Source organism: Salvia splendens, chromosome 13 (genome assembly GCF_004379255.2).
Source record: "Salvia splendens isolate huo1 chromosome 13, SspV2, whole genome shotgun sequence".
NCBI lineage: Eukaryota > Viridiplantae > Streptophyta > Magnoliopsida > Lamiales > Lamiaceae > Salvia > Salvia splendens.
In genome coordinates this window covers 18,868,081-18,891,119 of record NC_056044.1, presented here as the reverse complement: position 1 = coordinate 18,891,119, position 23,039 = coordinate 18,868,081, and the positions used below count along the sequence as shown (strand labels likewise).

General features: G+C 41.9%; 1 protein-coding gene across 1 annotated transcript; it reads left to right on the top strand.

The window, feature by feature from the left end:
* The first annotated feature begins 361 nt into the window (after positions 1-361).
* LOC121762340 (probable mannitol dehydrogenase 1) lies at positions 362-2,608 on the top strand. The gene is made up of 5 exons (XM_042158188.1): positions 362-538; positions 989-1,102; positions 1,323-1,836; positions 2,001-2,154; positions 2,254-2,608. The coding sequence occupies exons 1-5, from the start codon at positions 456-458 to the stop codon at positions 2,454-2,456; spliced, it is 1,068 nt and encodes a 355-aa protein (XP_042014122.1). The 5' UTR covers positions 362-455; the 3' UTR covers positions 2,457-2,608.
* Positions 2,609-23,039: the final 20,431 nt, after the last annotated feature.

The window sequence follows — 23,039 nt, the reverse complement described above, 5'->3', positions numbered from 1 at the left end:
TTTTTTTTTAAAAAAAATGAATTATTGCGTCACCGTGACGAAGCCCACTCGCGGGGCAGCGAGTGGGCGTCACGCGTGCGCTGAGAACCCGCCACGTCGCCTCGGCGCGTGGCGGAACGTGTCGTGCCGCGTGCCGACGCAACGACACCCGGAACGGCATAGGCACGGAACCGCGACGACACGAAGGCTGCAACGCGTGCCGCCGCGGAACCGTTCCTCCGGAACGGCAGAGGCCCCGCAACGGCACAGCGTTGTTGGTGCTCTAATGATAGTAGTACTACGGAGTATATTTAATTATTATTATTATTATTATTATTATTATTAATATTATTATTGTACAAAATAGAGTTGTTCAGTTGTCTTTCTCGGCAACCCGCCTTAGTCCTTGTCTTCACTATAAGACTGATGCGAGAGAAAAGATTCTGAGCACAGAGAGAGAGCAGAGAAGGACACCAATGGCGGAATTCCAACACAAAGCTTTTGGTTTGGCCGCGACCGATACCTCCGGCGTCCTCTCACCCTTTCATTTCTCTCGCAGGTACGCACAATTATATATCCCTCTGTGTGTTTATTCACATTTGCAAACCAATCGCCGCTTCTGTTGCTACAGATTTAGATACACCATTTTTATCCGTACATATACAAAGCCACTTTTATGCATGATGCTTCAATTTGCTTGAGTTTTGTTTTCCCCTCTCGATTTGTTGTGTTTTTTTATCCGTTTATTGTCGATTTTTTGTAATCATTTATTGATTCAAAATTCGGAATGAGTATCAGCATCTAGATAGATCATGAATCGCTAATTGAAAAATCTACTCAGTAAGTAGCTTGTGGACAATTGTTGGTGTTCTTGTGTTATTTGTTAATGAAAGGCTCACTTGTGGATATCTCTGGGGTAGTGCTATGTGATGTGCTCCACTCATGATCTTTTAAAAAGTTAGCACTATGTGGAATGTGAAGTGAGATATTTTCATGTTATGGTTGACAGGGAAAATGGAGATGACGATGTAACAATCAAGATACTCTACTGTGGTGTTTGCCATTCTGATTTGCACACTGTGAAGAATGAATGGGGATTCACACAGTATCCTGTTGTGCCCGGGTATTCTTATATTTTGCCCAACTTTGTGAATTCAGTATTTTGGGGAAACCTTGTTTGTCATCTAGTTTATTGGCATCTAAATACAGATAAATCTCTTAAACAGTTCTAGCTTCACACCAACTTTAGCAATAACTTTGATGGATTTAAACTACTTATGAAGTTACTTTTGAGTTTAATTTTATGATGAGCTCTAGATTGAATGGTGAAAATTGTTCTGCAGGCATGAAATTGCGGGTGTCGTGACCAAAGTTGGGAACAATGTCGAGAAATTCAAGGCCGGTGACAGAGTCGGGGTTGGGGTGATAGTAAACTCATGTAGGACATGTGATGTCTGCCAACAAGATCTAGAGAGCTACTGTGCCAAAATGATATTCACCTACAATTCCACCGACAAAGATGGCACGAGGACGTACGGTGGTTATTCAGACACGGTTGTTGTCGACCAGCATTTTGTGCTTCGTTTCCCCGATAACGTGCCATCTGATGCTGGTGCTCCGCTGCTGTGTGCTGGAATCACTGTCTACAGCCCAATGAAATACTACGGAATGACTGAGGCTGGAAAGCATTTGGGTGTTGCTGGTCTTGGAGGGCTTGGCCATGTTGCAGTCAAGTTTGGGAAGGCTTTTGGGCTCAAAGTCACTGTTATCAGTACCTCCCCGAAAAAGAAAGCTGAAGCCTTAAACAAGCTCGGTGCTGATGCTTTCGTTGTTAGTACTGATGCTGCTGCGTTGGAGGTATATGGCACTAGTATTAAATACATTGAAATTGGTATTGTATAATTCATCATTGAATACTCGAGTAACGGTTTATGAGAGAATTAGTGGAGTACTTATTAGTAAATGAGGTCCATATTTGTTGGTATTTACGTATTTTTTGACATGGAGCTCTATTGTTGCAGGCTGCAACGGGCACAATGGATTTCATCATTGACACCATCGCTGCAGTGCATCAGTTGGCTCCATTGCTAAGCCTGTTGAAGATGAACGGGAGACTTGTAACAGTGGGATTGCCGGATAAACCCCTTGACCTTCCTATTTTCCCTCTAGTTGCCGGTAACATATGACGTTGTAGTCCTTTCTTGTGCTCAGATTATAGGCTACATCACATTAATATGTGTAAGCTGAGCTTTCGATTTGGGTTTGTATTTTCAGGTCGAAAGATGATTGGTGGAAGTGATTTCGGTGGTATAAAAGAGACGCAGGAAATGTTGGACTTCTGTGGAAAGCATGGCATAGCAGCGGACATTGAGCTGATTCGCGCGGACGAAATAAACGCTGCTATGGAACGACTTGCCAAATCTGATGTTAGGTACCGTTTTGTGATTGACGTTGGAAACTCCCTCGCCAAACTCTGAGCCCTGGTGTGTGTCTGACTAAAAACAGTTCTAACGTTTCTGAACTATCAAAACAGTTTCGACAATAATCATGTTCATGAACTTAAACAATGCTTTGAGTCTGAGATTTGTTCCTGTACCAATGCTATGAAATCCATCATATGTCGTTCCTATGTTGCGTTATTGTGTCACGTCGTATGATATTGCAGTAGTGAAGCTCGACATAAATTGGAGTGTTGATGAAATGCAGAGTCATCAATTTAGGCGGAAACTACAACATCCATTTCATCTTATTTTTAATGTGATGCTCATCATCTTATTTTTAATGTGATGCTCATCATTTTTAATGTACTCCGTCCGTCTTATCATAAATTAATCGTATTTCCCCATCCACAAAAAATAATCTCATTTGCGATAACATAGATTTTAGTGAGAAATTGGTAAACTAAGAGAGAGGGGAGAAAAAATGGATAAAGTATGAGAGACAAACTTTTCATTTAAAAAATAAGACTATTTTTTGTGGACATCCTAAAATGATAAAATGAGGCTATTTTTCGTGTGTGGATGAAGTATTTTTATAGGACTTGCCACAAATTATATCGCCTTTTAGAAAAGAAAAAAAACACATTTACTCCTCTTACTTATATTCTCTCTAATAAGATGTGCATCATTCTCCATTAATAATGCTCTAATCACTTTTTCTTTCTATCTTTGTTTTAATTTATCAATTGGCATTAAAATTTTACCATTTCAGAAGTACATATTTTTATGGGATGAATGAAGTATATATTTTAGGTTTATTCTCTAGGTTTGTGTAAATCAAGTTGAAAAATAAGGTTTTGATCGTGTAATATCAAGTTTTAATCATGTAAATTAAGTTTTTATCGTGCAATATCAAATTTTAATCATGTAAATCAGATTTGGGTTGTAACACCCCTTATCCAATTAATTTAATAATCAAATAAGTGATGTCACATTTTATTACGAATCCCTAATTAGCATAAAATCCTTAATTTTTTTTTTCTTTTTCTTTAATCTATTCTTTTTATTCCTTGTCTTATTTCCATTTTATTTCAAATTACTTTTATTTCTAAAATCCTACTCCTAAAATTTTGAATTAACATATACACGATTCCAATCATTTTAATTTCGTAGTAACATGATACACTAATTTTCAGACTTCTAATTTAATTTAATTATCAATTTCTAACACATTTTAAACTAGTTTCTGAGTTATAAAATTTCGGGTCGTTATCGTGTTGTACCAACCCATATTATTTCATGTTATTAACGTATTCGTGTTGTGTACGGGTCAAGTTCGGGCATGAATGTAGCAGGTCAGATTTGTGTTTGGACTGAGAGTTTCCATATGGAAAATTCCATATCATTTTTCATCCGCCTCTTCCTCGACACACCTTCGTCGACCTCAAAAACCTCTCTGCCCCTTCCTCGACACCCTCCTCTTCGACTACGCCGTCCTCATCAGAAAATTCCGCGACGTCCACGTCTCCACCGATCGGGCCTCAATCGGCCTGATTGTCGACGGCATCCGAGTCACCTACCCTGATCTATTCGTCGGATCTAGAATGGCGGTTCACGGAATTCTGCTCACCGGCCTCAATCTCAGCCGCTATCTCGGCGCTGATTAAATTCTGCCGCCGCCTCCAGGAGCTCCGACGGCTGCTTTGGATGGGAATGATGTTCCTGGTGCTACGTGAAAGAAAGCTGCGGAAGCCATGAACACACACACACTGGAGATATATTTGGAGAGTTCTCTCAAATCAACATTTTTCATTACTTCAAATGTGACCAGAGGCAATACATATATACTACATTCAAACGACCTAAAGCATTGTACTAATCTACTTTAACAGACTCTGCAAGACATGTTTCCTATTTAAACCGCGCAACACCACGTCGCGCCAAGTACACAAGTGGTTCTCCATCTTAGCTGGCTTATCCGCGGTTTCAACACGTGGGAGGTTGATCATTGGCTCCTTTTGTGCCGCACACTCCTTACTCTTCTTTGTCTCATTCTCAGCTTCAGCTCTCATGGAGTTCGTGGTTGTTCTGGCTTGCGCACAACGCACTGCAACTTGATCAGCTTGATTAGCAGCGGCTTGATCAACTTGGCTAGCAGCGGCTTGACCAACTTTGTTATCTCTTTCAACTTGATCAACTTGGCATGCAGCGGCTTGACCAATAGCTTGATCAACTTGGCATGCAGCGGCTTGACCAACTTTGTTATCTCTTTCAACACGCCCCCTCAATCCGAGTGAGGCTAGAGATATTATTCCCAACCCTTCTCTTAGCTTCACGAAGGGTTGATGACTCAAGGGTTTAGTGAATATATCTGCTATTTGATCCCCCGTTGGGACATGCCTCAGCTCAATCTCCCTGCTCAGAATCTTATCTCGAACAAAGTGGATATCTATCCCAATGTGCTTAATTCTTGCATGTAAGACAGGGTTAAAAGCCAGTGCAATTGCACTCAAGTTGTCCACCCAAATCACTGGACTCCCTTTCTTCTTAATCTTCAATTCACTAAGCATAGAAAACAACCAACTCACTTCAGCAGCTGCTTGAGCTAGGCTCCTATACTCAGCTTCTGTGCTGGATCTAGCAACCACAGTTTGCTTTTTAACACACCATGAGACAAGGTTCCTTCCATGATAGGCACACACTCCTGTGGTGAATCTCCTATCATCTTGGTCTGCTGCCCAATCTGAGTCAGAGAACGCACAAACCTCACCAGTAGACTTTCTAATTTGAATTCCATAATCTAAAGTCCCTGAAAGATATCTTAAGATCCTCTTCTTCACAGCCCTCCAATGTGTGTCTAATGGTTCAACCATGTACTGACTCACCTTGTTGACAGCAAAATTGATGTCTGGTCTATGGAAGCATATTGCAGAGCTCCTACAATGCTTCGGTAGAGTTTTGCATCAGAAACTGGTTCTCCAGAGTTTTTGCTCGATTCTGAGGTGGAAATCATTGGAGTTGGACAGCCTTTAGCTCCTGTCATGTTAGCTTTCTTTAAAAGATCTTTGATGTAGTTGGATTGGCAAAGATGTAGACCTCCATCGGTAGTCTTGACAACTTCAACTCCCAAGAACAGGCTCACCTCCCCAAGATCTTTTAATGAAAAACAAGAGTTAAGCTGAAATATCACCTTCTAAATGGAGTCTTGAGAAGTCCATGTGATGAGCATATCATCTACATATATAAGCAAGTAGATAACCTCCCCACATCTCTGTCTAATGAACATGGAAGCATCGGATTTACTCTGGGAGAAGCCAAGATTGATCAGGACAGAATGAACTGTGAAGAACCATGCTCTGGAAGCTTGTTTTAGTCCATAGATTGCTTTGTTGAGTTAGCATACCAAGTGAGGACCCCCTTGTTCAAAACCAACTGGTTGCTTCATGTAGATGTCCTCCTTAAGCTCACCATTAAGAAAGACATTATTCATATCAAGGTGAGTAACTGTCCAGCCGAGAGACACAGCAAGACTAAGGATAATTCCGATTGTAGTAGGCTTCACCACAGGGCTGAAAGTCTCATTAAAATCAAAACCAGGCTGTTGAGAGAAGCATTGAGCCACTAATCTCGCTTTATATCTAGCAATAACACCAGACAAGTGAAGCTTAATCTTGAAAACCCAAGTGCAGCCTATAATATTCTTGCCTGGAGGAAGTGTTGTTAATATCCAAGTTTTATTGTTAAGAAGTGCATTAAATTCACTCAACATAGCAGATTTCCAGCAGGGAATGAGTAAGACTTCTAGAGCTGATTTAGGAAGATGAGATGACACAGAAAGAGTGAAGACTCTGGGCTTAAAGATTCCAGATTTTGATCTGGTTGTCATTGAGTGAGTTGCCTGAGTGACTACTGGAATGATTGGAGGGACATCATGAGGTGAGGAATCAGGTGACTGAACATCAGGTGATAACAGTGGTGAGGGACTACTGACAAAATCCGTACCAGATGAGTGATGTGGTGCAGTATTTTCTCTATGAGGGGAAACAATAGGTGCAAGGATTGGAGACAAGGAAGAAGAATGATCACATGATGATGGTGGTGGAGCAACAGTGGCAGTAGGGGATGGAGAATTTTGAAATGGAAAAACAGTTTCATCAAAGATGACATCTCTAGTCACCATGACATTCCCTTCAGGCAGAAGAACTTTGTATTCTTTATGAGAGGAGCTATATCCTAGGAAAATCCCTTTAACAGACCTAAATTGAAGTTTGTGATTGTTATACGGTCTAATATAAGGAAAATACAAACAACCAAAGACTTTGAGTGCTGAGTAGTCAGGTTTGGAGTGAAAAAGAGCCCCATATGGGGAAATGTTATTGATGATTTTGGATGGCATAAGATTAATGAGATAAACAGCTGTGACAAAGGAATCATCCCAGAATCTCTGTGGAAGATAAGATTGAGCTAACAAGGCTAGACCAGTTTCCACAATGTGTCTGTGCTTTCTCTCAGCCAAACCGTTTTGATGTGGTGTGTATGGACAGGATACTCTATGAACTACCCCACTCTCTTTCAGAAAAGGAACTAATCCCTGATACTCACCTCCCCAGTCTGATTGAAGAATCTTAATTCTTGATCCTAGGAGGTTTTCACTCATAAGCTTGAACTGTTTGAAAACAGCAGTGAGATCACTTTTATTTTTGAGTAAGTAAATCCAGGTGAATCTAGAAAAATGGTCAACAAATGAGACATAGTAAGAATATCCATTTCTAGATTTAACTGGAGAAGGCCCCCAAAGATCACTATGGACAAGTTCCAGAGGTGCATTGTGTTGTAAGGCAGAGTGTGGATATGGTAATCTATGAGCTTTAGACACACAACAAGGATAGCAAAGTGAAGTAGTTTCCATTGAATTATAAGGAATATTACAGCTGTTGAGAGCATGTTTAACAACATCTAGAGTAGGATGTCCTAGTCTACTATGCCATAAAGAAAAGACTGAACTAGAAACTTGACTGGAACTACTGCTGGATTGTTTGCTCAAGCTCAAGGAATGCACAACTGGACTCTCTGGAGTGGAGGAAGAAAAGGGGACATGGCCACGCTTGATTGAAGTATGTTCTATTAGGAAATGATATAGGCCCCTTTCAAGAGTTCCTTTGAGCACTACCTCCGTGGTGCTCAGGTCCTTGACAAAACAGAAACTTGGATGAAATTAAAAAAAAGATAGAATTGTCTTGAGCAAATTTGGAAACACTCAGTAGATTCTTGGTGATATTAGGTACATGCAAAAGATTTTTGAGATGAAGCTTTCTAGAGAATTTAATTGAGTGAGATTTAAATGCACTTTCTCCAATATTTGCAATATTAACAAAAGATCCATTACCAAGCAAGAGATCCTTACCTCCTGTGTATTCAGTGCGTATGTTGAGATTGCTCAAGTCATTGGATACATGGTGCGTTGCTCTTGAGTCTGGATACCAGCTGGATGACGCATTTGATCCATAGCTGAACTCTGATGGAGTCCCAACAGAGAATGATGCTGAAGGAGACCTAGGCACTGACTGCACAAGATAAGCTGAAGGATTGAAGAATCCTTGATTGTGTTGTTGTGGAGAACTTCCTCTGAACTGGATTTGAGGTGGTGTGAAGTTTTACTCGAACCTATGCCAACATTTTGCTGCTGAATGGTCAGGTTTCTCACATAGCTGACAGAAAATCTTGTTGTTTCCTCGGCCAAAACCTCTGCCACCTCTTCCCCCTCTCTGAAATCTTCCTCCAAAACATGTTCCATTCGTTGCTTCAAATCTGTTGTTGTTGAAATTTAGAGACTCCCTCTTCTGCCCAGACTGTTGCTGGGCAAGATTCAATGATGGTTGTGATCCATCTGAGCTAACGGAATTCGCTCTAGTTGACTCCATTCTTTACTCAAAGCTGAGCAGAAATGCACTAACGTCTCCAAGACTCCAAGGATCTGATATGGAAGTCACTGCACATACAGCATGATCATAATCCTGCCCAAGTCCTCCAAGTATGTGGAGCACTTGTTCAGCTTCTGAGATTCTACACCCCACTGAACCAAGCAAATCAAAATATGTTCTCATCTTGCCTAGATAGTCAGTCATTGACATTCCATCTTTATTCAAATTCTGCATTTGTTGTCGATATTGCATCACCTTAGCCGTGGAGCGGCTTGCAAAGTTTGTCTCTAGAGCACACCATATTTCTCTAGCAGATCTGAGCCCTACCACCAAGGTTAGAGCATTTTTGGATAAGGAAGACGAGAGCCATCGAGCCACTCTCCTATCTTGTCTTTGCCAACTTATGTAAGCTGGATTTGAAACCATAGACTCTCCATCTCGGTCTGGAATCAATTGTGGAGGGGGATCAGTGTCCCCTGTTATAAATCCTTCAAGGCCGTAGCAATACACCGCAACATCAACTTGTTGCTGCCACATAAGAAAATTTCCATCAGTTAGTTTAACCGAGATAGGGGCAACTGAGAGAAGATTGGTGGCAGTGTTGCCACCGGAATAGTTTCATTGGCTTCTGCCATTTTTGAGTAGTAAAGAAAAAGGAACAAAAACAGGATCAAGAGCCAGGATCAGTGAGATCCTGCTCTGATACCATGAAAGAAAGTTGCGGAAGCCATGAACACACACACACTGGAGATATATTTGGAGAGTTCTCTCAAATCGGCATTTTTCATTACTTTAAATGTGACCAGATGCAATACATATATACTACATTCAAACGACCTAAAACATTGTACTAATCTACTTTAACAAACTCTGCAAGACATGTTTCCTATTTAAACCGCGCAACACCACGTCGCGCCAAGTACACATGTGGTCCTCCATCTTAGCTGGCTTGTCCGCGGTTTCAACACGTGCGAGGTTGATCATTGGCTCCTTTTGTGCCGCACACTCCTTACTCTTCTTTGTCTCATTCTCAGCTTCAGCTCTCATGGAGTTCGTGGTTGTTTTGGCTTGCGCACAACGCACTGCAACTTGATCAACTTGGCTAGCAGCGGCTTGGCCAACTTTGTTATCTCTTTCAACTTGATCAACTTGGCATGCAGCGGCTTGACCAATAGCTTGATCAACTTGACATGCAGCGCCTTGATCAACTTTGTTATCTCTTTCAACACTACGGTGGAATCTTATTTTGGCTGGGATGCGACTCCGCCTCCGGAAAGAGGTCTGAGGAAGGGGCGGCGCCGCTACCGGAGGCGTATGGCGCTTGGTCGTCTCTATTCTGCGTTTGGGTCTATATTGGAATATTCCAGACTGTTTGGGGTAAATGTGTCATTTCTACTCTACATTGAATATATCTGAATGTGAATTTTGACCTTGAGGATATTGATTTAGCAAATGCAGATTCATCACTCTATTAATCTTAAATGTTCCAAATTCTTTTTAGAGTCATTACACAACTTTATTTCTCATATTACGCGGATATTAAAATGTATGGATTGAGTTTTGATAATTTGTTAATTTGGCATATATATAATGTACTGAAATGATGAGAAACTAGAATAGCACCAACAATTTCAAGTATGTCAAAGAAAAACATGTATATTTGTGGAGGACATATGAAAACGAATTATGAAAGAAATTAAGCGGTGAATAGAGGGTGAAGGAATGATTAGATAGGTCTCCCCGTTGAGAGAAAATAGATGAAGACTGCAGTTGAGACATACACTCCCAACAACTTAATCCCTACTAACTTTCCATTCAGGCATGTGAATGTAGATATAGTAGAGTTGCTGTTCTTGGAGTTTAAGCTTGATCGATGCAGTTTGATCAGGTAGTACAAGTGAAAGAAAATTTTCATTTTGTCAAATTGAATAATATAGAATTGATCTACCGCTTTCCAATGGGTGAAATAATGGATTAGCTTGAATTTTGCATATATCGCAACTTTATATTCCTCGATTGATTGCGGAATGAGGAATGGTACCCCTTGAATGAGTTGATCATGTCGCCTAGGTTCTACCTATTAACAAATAACCACTACAGGATGAATTGTAGGTTGTGGATTAATTTCTACTCTCGCCGTCCTTCAAAAGTATGAACTCTTTCCTTTTTAATCTGTCCCTCAAAAGTATGAATTTTCTACTTTTGGAAGCTCCTTTCTCTATAATGAGGTGTGACTCATTCTCCACTAATAATACTTTAAAATTTTTTTCTTTCTATCTCTCTTACTTTATCAATTATGCATTAAAACTCGTGTCGAACCAAATGTTCATACTTTTCAAGGATGGAGAGAGCATTAGACCTAGAATTTATGATTTATGTTTGTTTTTATTTAATAGTAAAAAGAGACAGAGATAAGGCAAAAACTATTTTATAAAGTTTCATGCAAAATATAACACATAAAAACAAGCACCACAAATAAAAATTAAATTTCTAGAAATTGAAAATCCATTGTCGAAAAAATAAAGTTCAAAACAATTATAAGATAATAATAATCTGGAAAATCCTCTGTTGTGTAGATCCCTAAGGTTTTCTATGTAACGGACACTGGAAAGGCAGAGATTTGCGTATAGTCGATCAAGTAATATAAAAATATAACCGATCGGGTGGATCAGTTTGCAATTGTCGTTGCAACTTGATCAAGGCGCCCCTCTCTCTTTCAAAACTATTTATAACTCCCTAACATGCAACCTACTTTAAACAATAAGCAGCAAGTACTAGGTCGATTCTCAGAGAAGTTGGTGCGTTGAGTGTGTGTTTAGTGAACAGGGTTTTGGCTGCGGCCACACTTTAAGTTGGGAGTTTTTTTTTCTTTTTTAAAACCACTGGATTAAGCTAGACAGAATGTAAACTATCTACTTGATCAAGTTACATATCATGCTGGAAACAGTGAACTGATCAGGTAAGCGACAAACTGAAATAAATGACTTAACTACTTAAGCATGCTACGAATCTATGAATTACTTTGCCATTCAACATTATGCAAGTTCAAACATTGGATCTGGGAATTTAAAACTGAAACTGAGCTAGAACAGTCGACGAGATTTCCTAAAACAAATATCTTTGATTCTAAACAGTATTCAGAACAGAACTTGGAAAGTGTAGAATACAAAATAGGAACGATTTTTCAACTACGTAGCAAACACGAAATTTAACTAAGTGACTAGATCTGAAATGTAAGAAAGCGATAAACCTAAAAAGTCCTCGGTCGGAAACTGAAACTGCGCCGAACAGATCTAGGTGTCTCTATCGCGCTCCCTTTTGTCGCACTCCTTCTTACTCTCTAGCTAACCATTGCTAACTCTCTAAACGAAACTGGAACGTAACTCCTAAAATGTAAAGGAAAAAAAATAAAAAAACAGAACTAAAAAGAAGATAAAAGGAACGAAGATGATCTTCTATGGCGATGCGTCCTCTATTTATAGACTCTTCATAACAACTTCCAGCTGTGATAACAACTTTGGCAAAGAATCTTAGTCCTTGCTGGAATTGCGCGTCTTATCCGTCGAGTCAGCTTATACGTGTCCCCTTTTTGTTTCGCAGTGGTCCTTGATAATCGATTGAGGATCGCTTTCCAGCGCATCAGCTATACGTGTCCTTTTCTGCAATGTAGTGGTCCCCGGCTAACTGCTTGCACATCACCTTGATCAACTCACACTGTTTTGGGCCTTTTTCGCCTTCTGCGCCAACATGATCAGTTTGGTCTTGCTGTCTTTGGTCAAGCGTCATTCCTGCACAATTAACACTCAATTTCCACGTAAAACTGATCAAGTAGCCTACATTTTACCCTCTAAACCGATGCATGAAATAGGCCTTATCAAACTGCGCACACTTAAAACATACTTGTCCTCAAGTATAAAGAAAAAGAAAAGAAAAAGAGAATAAGGCAAATTTCAGGCATGGTTTCTCGTTTCAAGAAAGTAAAAGAAGAAGAATCAAAACAAAAGACTCAAAACATAGACACATATTCAGATAGATGCATAAAACCGAATAAACTTCCAACAATCATACCCGAGGTTGAGGTCAATCCATTTGCCAGCAGCTTTTGTTTCCACCCTTTCACGTTCACTTGATCAAGGTGTCAGTTCGTCAAGATAGCTCAAATTTAAACCAAATGTTGGATTCACTCAGTCACTCATTTCTCACCAGAGATGTTAGGACTGTTTACTCAATAATTGTTGCGCATTTAATACCTCGAGTCTGACTGCAAAGATAGTTCTTTAAGGTCTTTGTTTTGGTTGTAATGGGGCTTAGGGTAGTAAAGTGTTTAGGTAAAGTCCTAGGGGTTCTAGGTTAAAATTTAAAAATATAAACTGGAAAAAGAAAAATGAAAAGCACATGAGTCAAGAGACCAAGATCTGAACAACTTTACAGGATCAAGCTGGGTTCACTTCTTTGCCACTTGGCAGCTCACTTGGTCTAGCTACGACCTTAGCCTTTAACTTCCTGGCTTATTTCTTAACTATCGACTTACTGGGTCAGGTTACGAACTTCTTTCAACTTTTTTTTACTTGATCAACCTAACTGATTAACTTGATCAACCTGGCTACCCATTTATTTCGACCCCTCTATCGCTATTCCCTTTCCTTTTGAAATAGTCTATCTCTCGACCCCTTTTTCTCATGTGGTTATGAAATGTAAAAATGTGGGTTTTAGGTTTCAAAAGACGGGTAAAAGTATATACAGGCTCAACTTGGTTTACTAGGGGGTGCCTTGTTTGATGAGGCGGGTTTGAGAAACGAAGGAAAAAGTGGCTCAAATGGTTAAGTCCTAATGCCTTTTGTCCTTACTACTTGTGCAATTTTCATCTAAATATCAAAAGGTATCCTCTTTATTTTAGTAAAAAGTAGTAGAAAGTGTTCTACTTTGGCTTATAACTCACATTTTAGAGAGGCTTTACAGAAGGATTTAAATTGAGCATTTTCATCATACTTACGTCATCCAAACTGATCAAGTTGAGAACAATTAAGTTTTCACATGTAAACATGCTGTATCCTTTTTCTAACTCTTCCTCAGGCATTCATATCTTTCATTTACTCAATCTCATGCATACTACCCTAATTAAGCCTATCTGTTTGTTTGGTTTTTAAATCTGACATGTGTGATTTCAATTAGGCTAATTCTCCCCTCTCCCACTGCATTATAGCTCGTCCTCGAGCAGCTTGATGAAGAGGAAAAAGGGTTAGGCAATGACACAGGTATATCAAAAACCAAGTAAAACTTATCACATTTAGACCAGACACTGGGCTAAGTGGGAGATAGTGCCCAAATCAAAATCATGCCGAAAAGAAGAAAAACAATAGTAAAATAAAAACACTCAGTCAAGAAAAAGAACAAGAAATCCATAAACTTCTCACACTTAAACCAGACACTGAGCTAAGTGTGAAATGGATAAAAACATGGTAATTACAGACCAAAAAAATAAAAATAAAAACAAAGATTGTTTTAAAAATTGAATTGAGCCGAGGTAAGATGTTACTGCTACATTTTCCTTGGTGGCTGGGCAGCTTGAGTAGAGGTGGGCTTGGTTGGAGTAGTGGCATGCCTTGCTTGAGGGGAGCCAGTAGAGGGAGGTGGTGGGTGCCTTGCGCTGGGTTGTCGCACTAAGGAACTGGCTGGATCACGCACTTACTCCAGCAGCCTTTCCATGACAGTGCCAATCCTGGTCATCTGAACCAGGTGGGCTTGGGAGTTTTCCACCAACTGCGCCATCATCTGCTCAATGCGCAGCTTTCAGTCGGCGTCTTTCTGAGTGGCCTCCTCTGTTTGCTCGACCCTTGGGGTGGCCACTATCGCCAGTTGGGGCCCTTGATGCTTGCTTGGGCTGGTTGGGCGTTCAGTAAGCCTCTGCTTTGTTTCCAGCTGGCCTCTTGATTGCTCACGCTGGCCGAGAGTGAAGAAATAGAATCTCCCCTGTCTTCCCTTCTCTAACACCTGTATTCTGAAAAAATAGTCGATGTCAAAAAGTTCAGGAGGAGGGCAACGAAGGGGGCGCCTGACACTCTTTTGGTTTTCCAAGTTCCAGTTCCTCCGTAGGTAGGCGCCAAGGAGATGGCACACATTCAGGTGGCGTGCCGGGCGTGTAGCGATCTGATTTATCGAGTAGGCTAGCCAGAACCCTAGATGGACATTCCGCTGCTCCGTCATACACCATGAAAGAGCAGGTTTGTGCAGGTGTCGTTAAAGCAAGGATGTATCCTACTGATCAGTATGGAAGTCCCTGCTAATCCTGAACCTGGTATCAATAATCCTCAACCCACTTCTACTGGTTAGTATAGTGGACGTAAGGGTCGAATCCCACAGAGATGAATGCGTTTTGGGAATTGTGGTGATATTCTGGAAATGTTTGGTTAGCTACCACGCTTTGGGTTGAGACTTATCTAGGCTGGAATTTAAGGTGGTACTCTACTGACTAGGAGGTGGGAAAGGTGTTGGACAGGCGGCTGTGTACGTGGAAAGTGGGGAACATGGTTTTCAGGAAGTATATGGAAAGTACTAGTTTACTATAAAAGGCTAAACGGAATATCAGAGGAAAAAGAGGTAGTTAGGTGACTAGGCCTACAGGTCTGAAAAGTAACAGCTGAAAAGTAAGGAAAAGTAAAGGACAAAAGCAAAAAGTAACTAAAAAGTAAATGTGGTCCCAAATTTGGATGTGGACATTGTCTTCTCCAACAACTCAGGTTCCATGAACGAGAAATGCAGATTAACAACTTCACAAAAAACAGATCTACAATCTAAACTCCAAATCAAAAGATTAAACTAACGAAACTGAAATTACGCTTACTGGGTAACATGCAAGGTGGCAGAATAACGTAAACTCGGATTTCACACTAAGACACTTCTTGAAAATAAATCTAAACAGCCACTGAACAAACAAATCACAGATCGAACAACTCCAAATGAAATCATGCTTCCAACACTTAGAAATTACTGCAACAATTAGATCTAAGCTACCTAGGCAGAATGAAACAGATTTGAACAGAAAGAGATGCATAAAAACAACTTCATTGCATAAAACGTTTGGATCTCAACAAAACACTTCAAAGGATGTTAAGTACTGAAAATGCAGTAGATCCAACGAAAGAAAACAAGTAAAGGTTAACTAAGAAAACGAATAAAGATTGTTTTGCCACTCCGGGTGATGAAACTGCTACGACTACGGAATAAACTGGCTGGAACGGTGGAAGGCGAATCTCCGGCGGACTTCTGGAACTTCAGGTGACCATGGTTGTGGCGAGGAACGAGAATATGAAAGACTAGGCTGAAGGACTGATCTGCCGAGAGAGAACTACACTAACTAAGAGTGTTTTTCCTAAAGTTCCATCTCCTTTCTCTCTCTAAGTGGCTTCCTTTTATAGGGAGGCTTGCCCTTGATTTTTAGGGTAGACTCTCTTCGTGAAATGACCCTTTTGCCCTTACTTGTGGCTGATCTTCCCAGCAATCCTTCTTCTCCATCTCGAGCCTTTTTGGCATGCATACTGGTCAGGATAACAACATCCCGACGCCCTTTTCACCTGAATTCTCCGAACATTCCCCGTACTGGCTAGAACACTTCCCTGCACACTTTAGCAACTGTTTTGCAGAATATATTCCAATTATGCACATTATACTGACCAGTAACCAATGCCTAGAATACGACTTATCAAACTACTCACACTTACCACATGCTTGTCCTCAAGCGTGAATAACAAACATACAGAAATAAGTCGAATTCTAGCCTGGTTACACCCCTGATCGACTCTATTCTAACCTAGACTCTAACTATGACGCAAAGAAAAACACATAACAAAGACAAACACATAAAAGAAAACTAAAAACACTTAGATACATTAACACAGTAATTGGGCTATATTTTCAACCATCCCTCCCCTCGGGATCAGGTGCAATCCGGCCTTAGACAACCTTGAACTTCCGCCGCCCCCCTTTTCTCTCCCAGTCAGTATATCCGCTCGTCAAGATCACCCAAACTTTCGGCCAAACACTAGGTTCACTCAGTCACTCATACCTTTCCGGGAATGTTAGGACTGTTCTCTCTAAATGCTAGACCACAGATGCTTCGGACTTAGATCTCACGTGCAGCTACTGAAGGGCTTTAAGGTTTGTAACGGGGCTATTGGTTGTAGTGTTTGGGGTGGATGTTCCTAAGGCTCTAAGGTTCAAAAATTTCCACTTTATTTGGTGCGTGGGAACTGTGTGTACTTGGGCTCTTGGTTGTTGCTTCTTTCGGCCTGTGTTTCTGACATTAACCTCCAACTGGTCAGTAGCTCCTTGTGGCTTCGCCACCCTTATTCCCTCTTTTTTGTGGTCAAGTATTTCTGACCATTTTTCTTCATATTCTTTCTTCTTCTCTCTTTTTTTTTTCTTTTGTGGCTTCGCCACCCTTATTTCCTCTTTTTTTGTGGTCAAGTATTTCTGACCATTTTTTTCTTCTCGAGCTTCCCAATCTTCCCTCCAGTTGAATTCTTCTTTCTTGCACACCTTTCTGGCTAGTTGCTTTCCATGCCTTGCATACATACAGTCCCAGTGGCTAGAGGTGTATATCTGGGTATATATGGTTAGGAAAAGGGGTAGTTTTTTTCTTTCTTTTTAAGGGGGGGGAGTTTCCTACTGCCTTCAGTGTTGCCACACGCGGTCACTTCGCCCTAATCATTCTGTGGCAGCCACTCTTTTTCTTTTCTGGATATTGTGGAGAGTGGTTCCACTTTAAGCTTATAACTCACATTTTAAGAGGTCTTTCGTGTTTGGCTCTAAGGATGGGCTTTTCTCTCATACTTGCATCGTCTATCCTGACTAGGAGTTACTAAAGGGGGTGGTTTCTGTTTTCCAGCATGTCGTATCTCCCTCAATTCCCCTTACCGTCAGCTCAAGACAATTGAGTTTTAAGCCCAATCAACACATCAAAGAAAAAAAACTAGACATAACAAAACACTAACACAAACACAACCCACGCATGTACACATACGTCGTACTGGCCATTGCATCCCCCTCCCACTTCACAAGTGTCTGCCCTCAGATAAGGCTGTGAAGTGGAAAAGGTAATGCCCAGTACGGTGGACACACAAACATGACAAACAAAACGACATGCTAAAAACTAAAACTTCTCACACTTAGACTATTAAATAGGCTAAGTGGGAGAGTTTAAAACCTAAGCAGAATCCAACAATTACAAAACACATATATACATAAACTTCTCACACTTAGACCACGTCGTGGGCTAAGTGTGAGTTAACATGCTTATGAAAACATAAAAACAACAGAACATGCGTCACAGTAGCAAGCCCTTTACTTCTCACACTTAGACTATAGAATAGGCTAAGTGTTGTGAATGGGGTTTGCGCACATACAAAAATTATACTACCTAAACAAACAGCAAAACACAATTAAAATACGAAAAACTAAAAACTGAAAATAAAAAGAAAACTAACTGGTCAGGTGGGGTGGTGGTCACTTGTTCCTCCTGCTCCTTCGCGGGGCAGATTGTGGTGCAGGTGGTTCTTCCGGTTGTTCCTCCTCATTCTCAGACTGCTTGTTCCCAGATTCTGCCGACTCTTCGGCATCTCCTTCATCTTGTTCCGCTTCTTCTTTCTGCTCTGCTTCTTTCGTCTCGAGTATTACTTCCTCTGATACTTGTGGTTCATTAGTTCGGCCTCCGTGGCCACTCGGTCCAGATTCACGGACCAACTTCCCGGTTCCCAACTCGTTTAAGATTCCTTCCATCACAGTTGCCAAACGGTTCAACTCCGCCCTTGCTTTCCTATTTTCATCGGCTAACTCCGCCACTGCTTTTTCCAACCTCTCCTACCTCTGCTCCTACGCTGGTGTTCCCTGGGCTGCCGTCGCTCTCCCGGCTGGTATAACTTCATCCCCCATCGCGTAGAAACGTGGTATGCCCTGCCTCATGTAAATGGTGTTCGTTCGGACGAGCAATGGTGTATCAAAGAGGCCAGGAGGGTCGACCATCGTCAAGGGGGATAAGTCCTCTCCCTCCGAGATAGCTATGTTGTTCCTGACAAAAACTTCCAATATATGGCAGAGGGAGAGGTTTCTCGCTGGGTGACAGCCAAGCGAGGTGACAGCCAAGGGGAGGGACTTCCATACTGACCAGTTGGGAAGCAACTTCAGAAAAAGTCCAGCCAAGCCGAGGTGACAGCCAAGAGCCCGAGTACACACAGTTCCCACGCACCAAATAAAGTGGAAATTTTTGAACCTTAGAGCCTTAGGAACATCCACCCCAAACACTACAACCAATAGCCCCGTTACAAACCTTAAAGCCCTTCAGTGGCTGCACGTGAGATCTAAGTCCGAAGCATCTGTGGTCTAGCGTTTAGAGAGAACAGTCCTAACATTCCCGGAGAGGTATGAGTGACTGAGTGAACCTAGTGTTTGGCCAAAAGTTTGGGCAATCTTGACGAGCGGATATACTGAATGGGAGAGAAAAGGGGGCGGCGGAAGTTCAAGGCCGTCTAAGGCCGGATTGCACCTAATCCCGAGGGGAGGGATGGTTGAAAATATAGCCCAATTACTATGCTAATGTGTCTAAGTGTTTTTAGTTTTCTTTTATGTGTTTTTCTTTGTTATGTGTTTTCTTTGCGTCATAGTTAGAGTCTAGGGTAGGATAGAGTCGGTCAGGGGAGTAACTAGGCTAGAGTTCGACTTACTTCTTTTTGTTTGTTCTTCACGCTTGAGGACAAGCATGTGGTAAGTGTGAGTAGTTTGATAAGTCGTATTCTAGGCATTGGTTACTGGTCAGTATAATGTACATAATTGGAATATATTCTGCAAAACAGTTGCTAAAGTGTGCAGGGAAGTGTTCTAGCCAGTACGGGGAATGTTCGGAGAATTCAGGTGAAAAGGGCGTCGGGATGTTGTTATCCTGACCAGTATGCATGCCAAAAAGGCTCGAGATGGAGAAGAAGGATTGCTGGGAAGATCAACCACAAGTAAGGGCAAAAGGGTCATTTCGCGAAGAGAGTCTACCCTAAAAATCAAGGGCAAGCCTCCCTATAAAAGGAAGCCACTTAGAGAGAGAAAGGAGATGGAACTTTAGGAAAAACACTCTTAGTTAGAGTAGTTCTCTCTCGGTAGATCAGTCCTTCAGCCTAGTCTTTCATATTCTCGTTCCTCGCCACAACCATGGTCACCTGAAGTTCCAGAAGTCCGCCGGAGATTCGCCTTCCACCGTTCCAGCCAGTTTATTCCGTAGTCGTAGCAGTTTCATCGCCCGGAGTGGCAAAACAATCTTTATTCGCTTTCTTAGTTAACCTTTACTTGTTTTCTTTCGTTGGATCTGCTGCATTTTCAGTACTTATCATCCTTTGAAGTGTTTTGTTGAGATCCAAACGTTTTATGCAATGAAGTTGTTTTTATGCATCTCTTTCTGTTCAAATCTGTTTCATTCTGCCTAGGTAGCTTAGATCTAGTTGTTGCAGTAATTTCTAAGTAGTGGAAGCATGATTTCATTTGGAGTTGTTCGATCTGTGATTTGTTAGTTCAGTGGCTGTTTAGATTTATTTTCAAGAAGTGTCTTAGTGTGAAATCCGAGTTTACGTTATTCTGCCACCTTGCATGTTACCCAATAAGCGTAATTTCAGTTTCGTTAGTTTAATCTTTTGATTTGGAGTTTAGATTGTAGATCTGTTTTTTGTGAAGTTGTTAATCTGCATTTCTCGTTCATGGAACCTGAGTTGTTTGATTTGTGTTCAGACTTGTTGGAGAAGACAATGTCCACATCCAAATTTGGGACCACATTTACTTTTTTGTTACTTTTTGCTTTTGTCCTTTACTTTTCCTTACTTTTCAGCTGTTACTTTTCAGACGTGTAGGCCTAGTCACCTAACTACCTCTTTTTCCTCTGATATTCCGTTTAGCCTTTTTTAGTAAACTAGTACTTTCCATATACTTCCTGAAAACCATGTTCCCCACTTTCCACGTACACAGCCGCCTGTCCAACACCTTTCGCACCGCCTAGTCAGAAGAGTACCACCTTAAATTCCAGCCTAGATAAGTCTCAACCCAAAGCGTGGTAGCTAACCAAAGCTTTGCAGAATATCACCACAATTCCCAAAACGCATTCATCTCTGTGGGATTCGACCCTTACGTCCACTATACTAGCCAGTACAAGCGGGTTGAGGATTATTGATACCAGGTTCAGGATTAGTAGGGACTTCCATATTGATCAGTAGGATACATCCTTGCTTTAACGACACCTGCACAAACCTGCTCTTTCAAATGGCGCCGTTGCCGGGGATGAATGACGTTATTTATTGTTATTGTGTGTGATACTTTGGCATATATATTGTGGATAATTTTTCTCTTTCTTTATTTCAGTTTATGAGAAGCAGTTCGGCTCCTGACCAGTGGAGACCGAAGATACTTCAACGAGGATCTATACTCGTAACCACTCGATCCGGCCTGTCGACGGCTTTGTCTGACTTAGGTTCGAGTAGTGACGAGGAGCAATACACCATAGAAGGACCAATACCGGAAGGGATGCCAAGGATAGAGAGAAACTCGAGAAGGATGGCCGCTCAAGGAGAAGAAGATCCTGAGATCGGGATGCTGAACGCATACACCGAGGGAAAACCACCTCAAGCCATAGTTGTGACCCCAGAGCAAACTGCCTGTGATGTGAAGCCTCATGTGATCGCAATTCTGCCAACATACTGCGGGAAGAGTTACGAAGGGCCGTATGAGTTCCTTCATGAGTTTTGTAAAATTTGTAGGGCACAGAGAAGGCCAGCAGGAGCGACTGAGGATGATTATAGACTGAAGGCCTTGCCGTTCGTTTTGAAAGGGGAGGCAAACACGTGGTTCATGCGCCTGCCCCCCGACTCCATTGAGAGTTGGGCTGATTTCAAGTCAGTATTCCTAGGCGAGTTTTTCCCGTCATCCAAGACAAGCGCGCAGAAAAGGGAAATAACTAGTGTGAAGCAAGGGTACGATGAACCTTTGAGCGATTATTGGGCGAGGTATATGGTCCTTTTAGATGCATGTCCCAATCATCGCATGACAGACATTGAGATACATCATACCTTCTATGAGGGGATGAACATAACAACCAAGGACCTGGCCAATTCGACGTCGGGAGGAAACTTCACGCAGCTACGGGTCAGCGAAGCGAAGAGGGTCCTAAGGAAACTACTGAGTGCGAAGAAGGAGTATGACCATTCAAGGGATGGATACAACCGAGAAAGGGTTGCAAGTGCCTCGTCTACTGACCAGGAGCAGAAGCTTGAACAGAAGATGGATTTGAAGATGGATGAGCTGAAGAAGTCACTCCTGAGCGCAATCGAGAAGAATACACCGCCGACTTCCCCAGTTAGGAACTACGAGGGTGCAGAACAGGGAAACCAAGAACCGAGCTATGATTAGCCAAACGACTCGGTCAGTATGGAGCAGGCTAATGCTGCCGGGTATTTTAACTCAAATGTGAATTGGATCCAGGGGAGACAACGGGACGCACCATGGAGGGATCACCTAAATTTTCGATGGGGAGATGGGAACCAAAATCAAAACCAAGGTCAAGGTCAGAACCAATATAACCCCCACTCGAACCAAAACCCCAACCGTGGGCCCGCAAACCCGGACCACCAGTTCAACTGGTCAGGAAGGAACCAACAATCCCAAAACCAAAACCCACAATACCAAAACCCAAACCCTGCCTACATACCACCCCACAGAGAAACTTCCAAAATTACCAAAATCAGCCGAATCAAGCACCCCAACACCATCAGAACCAAAATCATTTCCAAAACTAGAACCAGAACCAATATCACCAAGACCAGTATAATCCTCCTGGCCAGTATAACCAATACCCACCTAACCAGAACCAGCAAAACTTCCAAAATTTCCAGCCCAACCAAAGTTCCCAGTATAACCAGCACCAAGGCCCAAATCAGTCACAATATTCTAACAGGACCAGACGATCCATGAAGGACATGATGGGAGAATTGCTCGCGTCGCAGCAAGGTATCAAGGGCGAGTTGCAATCCCACAACGAAGTAGTGCAGGGGATGCAAAATGCCCAGAAGGAACATAAAGCGAACATGGATATGATGAATAGACAGTTGGCCCAGCTGGCCAGTTCGGTGGGTGATTTGAAAGGAAATGCAGGGAAACTCTCGTCTACAGTCCAAATACCCGAAAAGTGAATGTGAGTAAGGTTACATTGAGGTCAGGAACTACTTATAATGGACCCCAACCGAAAAAAGCCAATGGAGAACCGAGTGGGATGAAAAAAATGGGCGATACCATTTCGTTGGAAGAGCTAAAGAAACCCATGCCTCGGATGCAGGATCCGTTTTTCTTGGATGAAGAACCATCGAGGAACAGTGAAACCGGAGGCATGCAGCCCAAGGTGGACTTATCTAAGGAGAAGGAACTGACGAAGGAAACTCCAGCCCAGAATGAGCCCGAGAAAGACTCCGGGAAGGCTGTTAAGGGACCGACGGAAGGAACTAAAGGGGGGAGGCCATTCCCTTTCCGTTTTGTTACCAAGAGAAAGAAAGAAAACCCAGTGGACTACATGTCAATTTTTGGGAAGCTGGATGTCACCATACCATTCCTCCAAGCCGTGAAGCTACCCCCTCTTGGGAAGTTCATCAAAGAGTTCATAGATGGGAAGGCCCGGGAGAATGGAAAGATC

Bases quoted from the DNA above. Each gene is read 5' to 3' on its own strand.
- LOC121762340 (XM_042158188.1), top strand. From the start codon at position 456: ATGGCGGAATTCCAACACAAAGCTTTTGGTTTGGCCGCGACCGATACC. The intron at 1,103-1,322 runs GTATTCTTATAT...ATTGTTCTGCAG, and splicing joins CAGTATCCTGTTGTGCCCGG to GCATGAAATTGCGGGTGTCG. The intron at 1,837-2,000 runs GTATATGGCACT...CTATTGTTGCAG, and splicing joins CTGATGCTGCTGCGTTGGAG to GCTGCAACGGGCACAATGGA.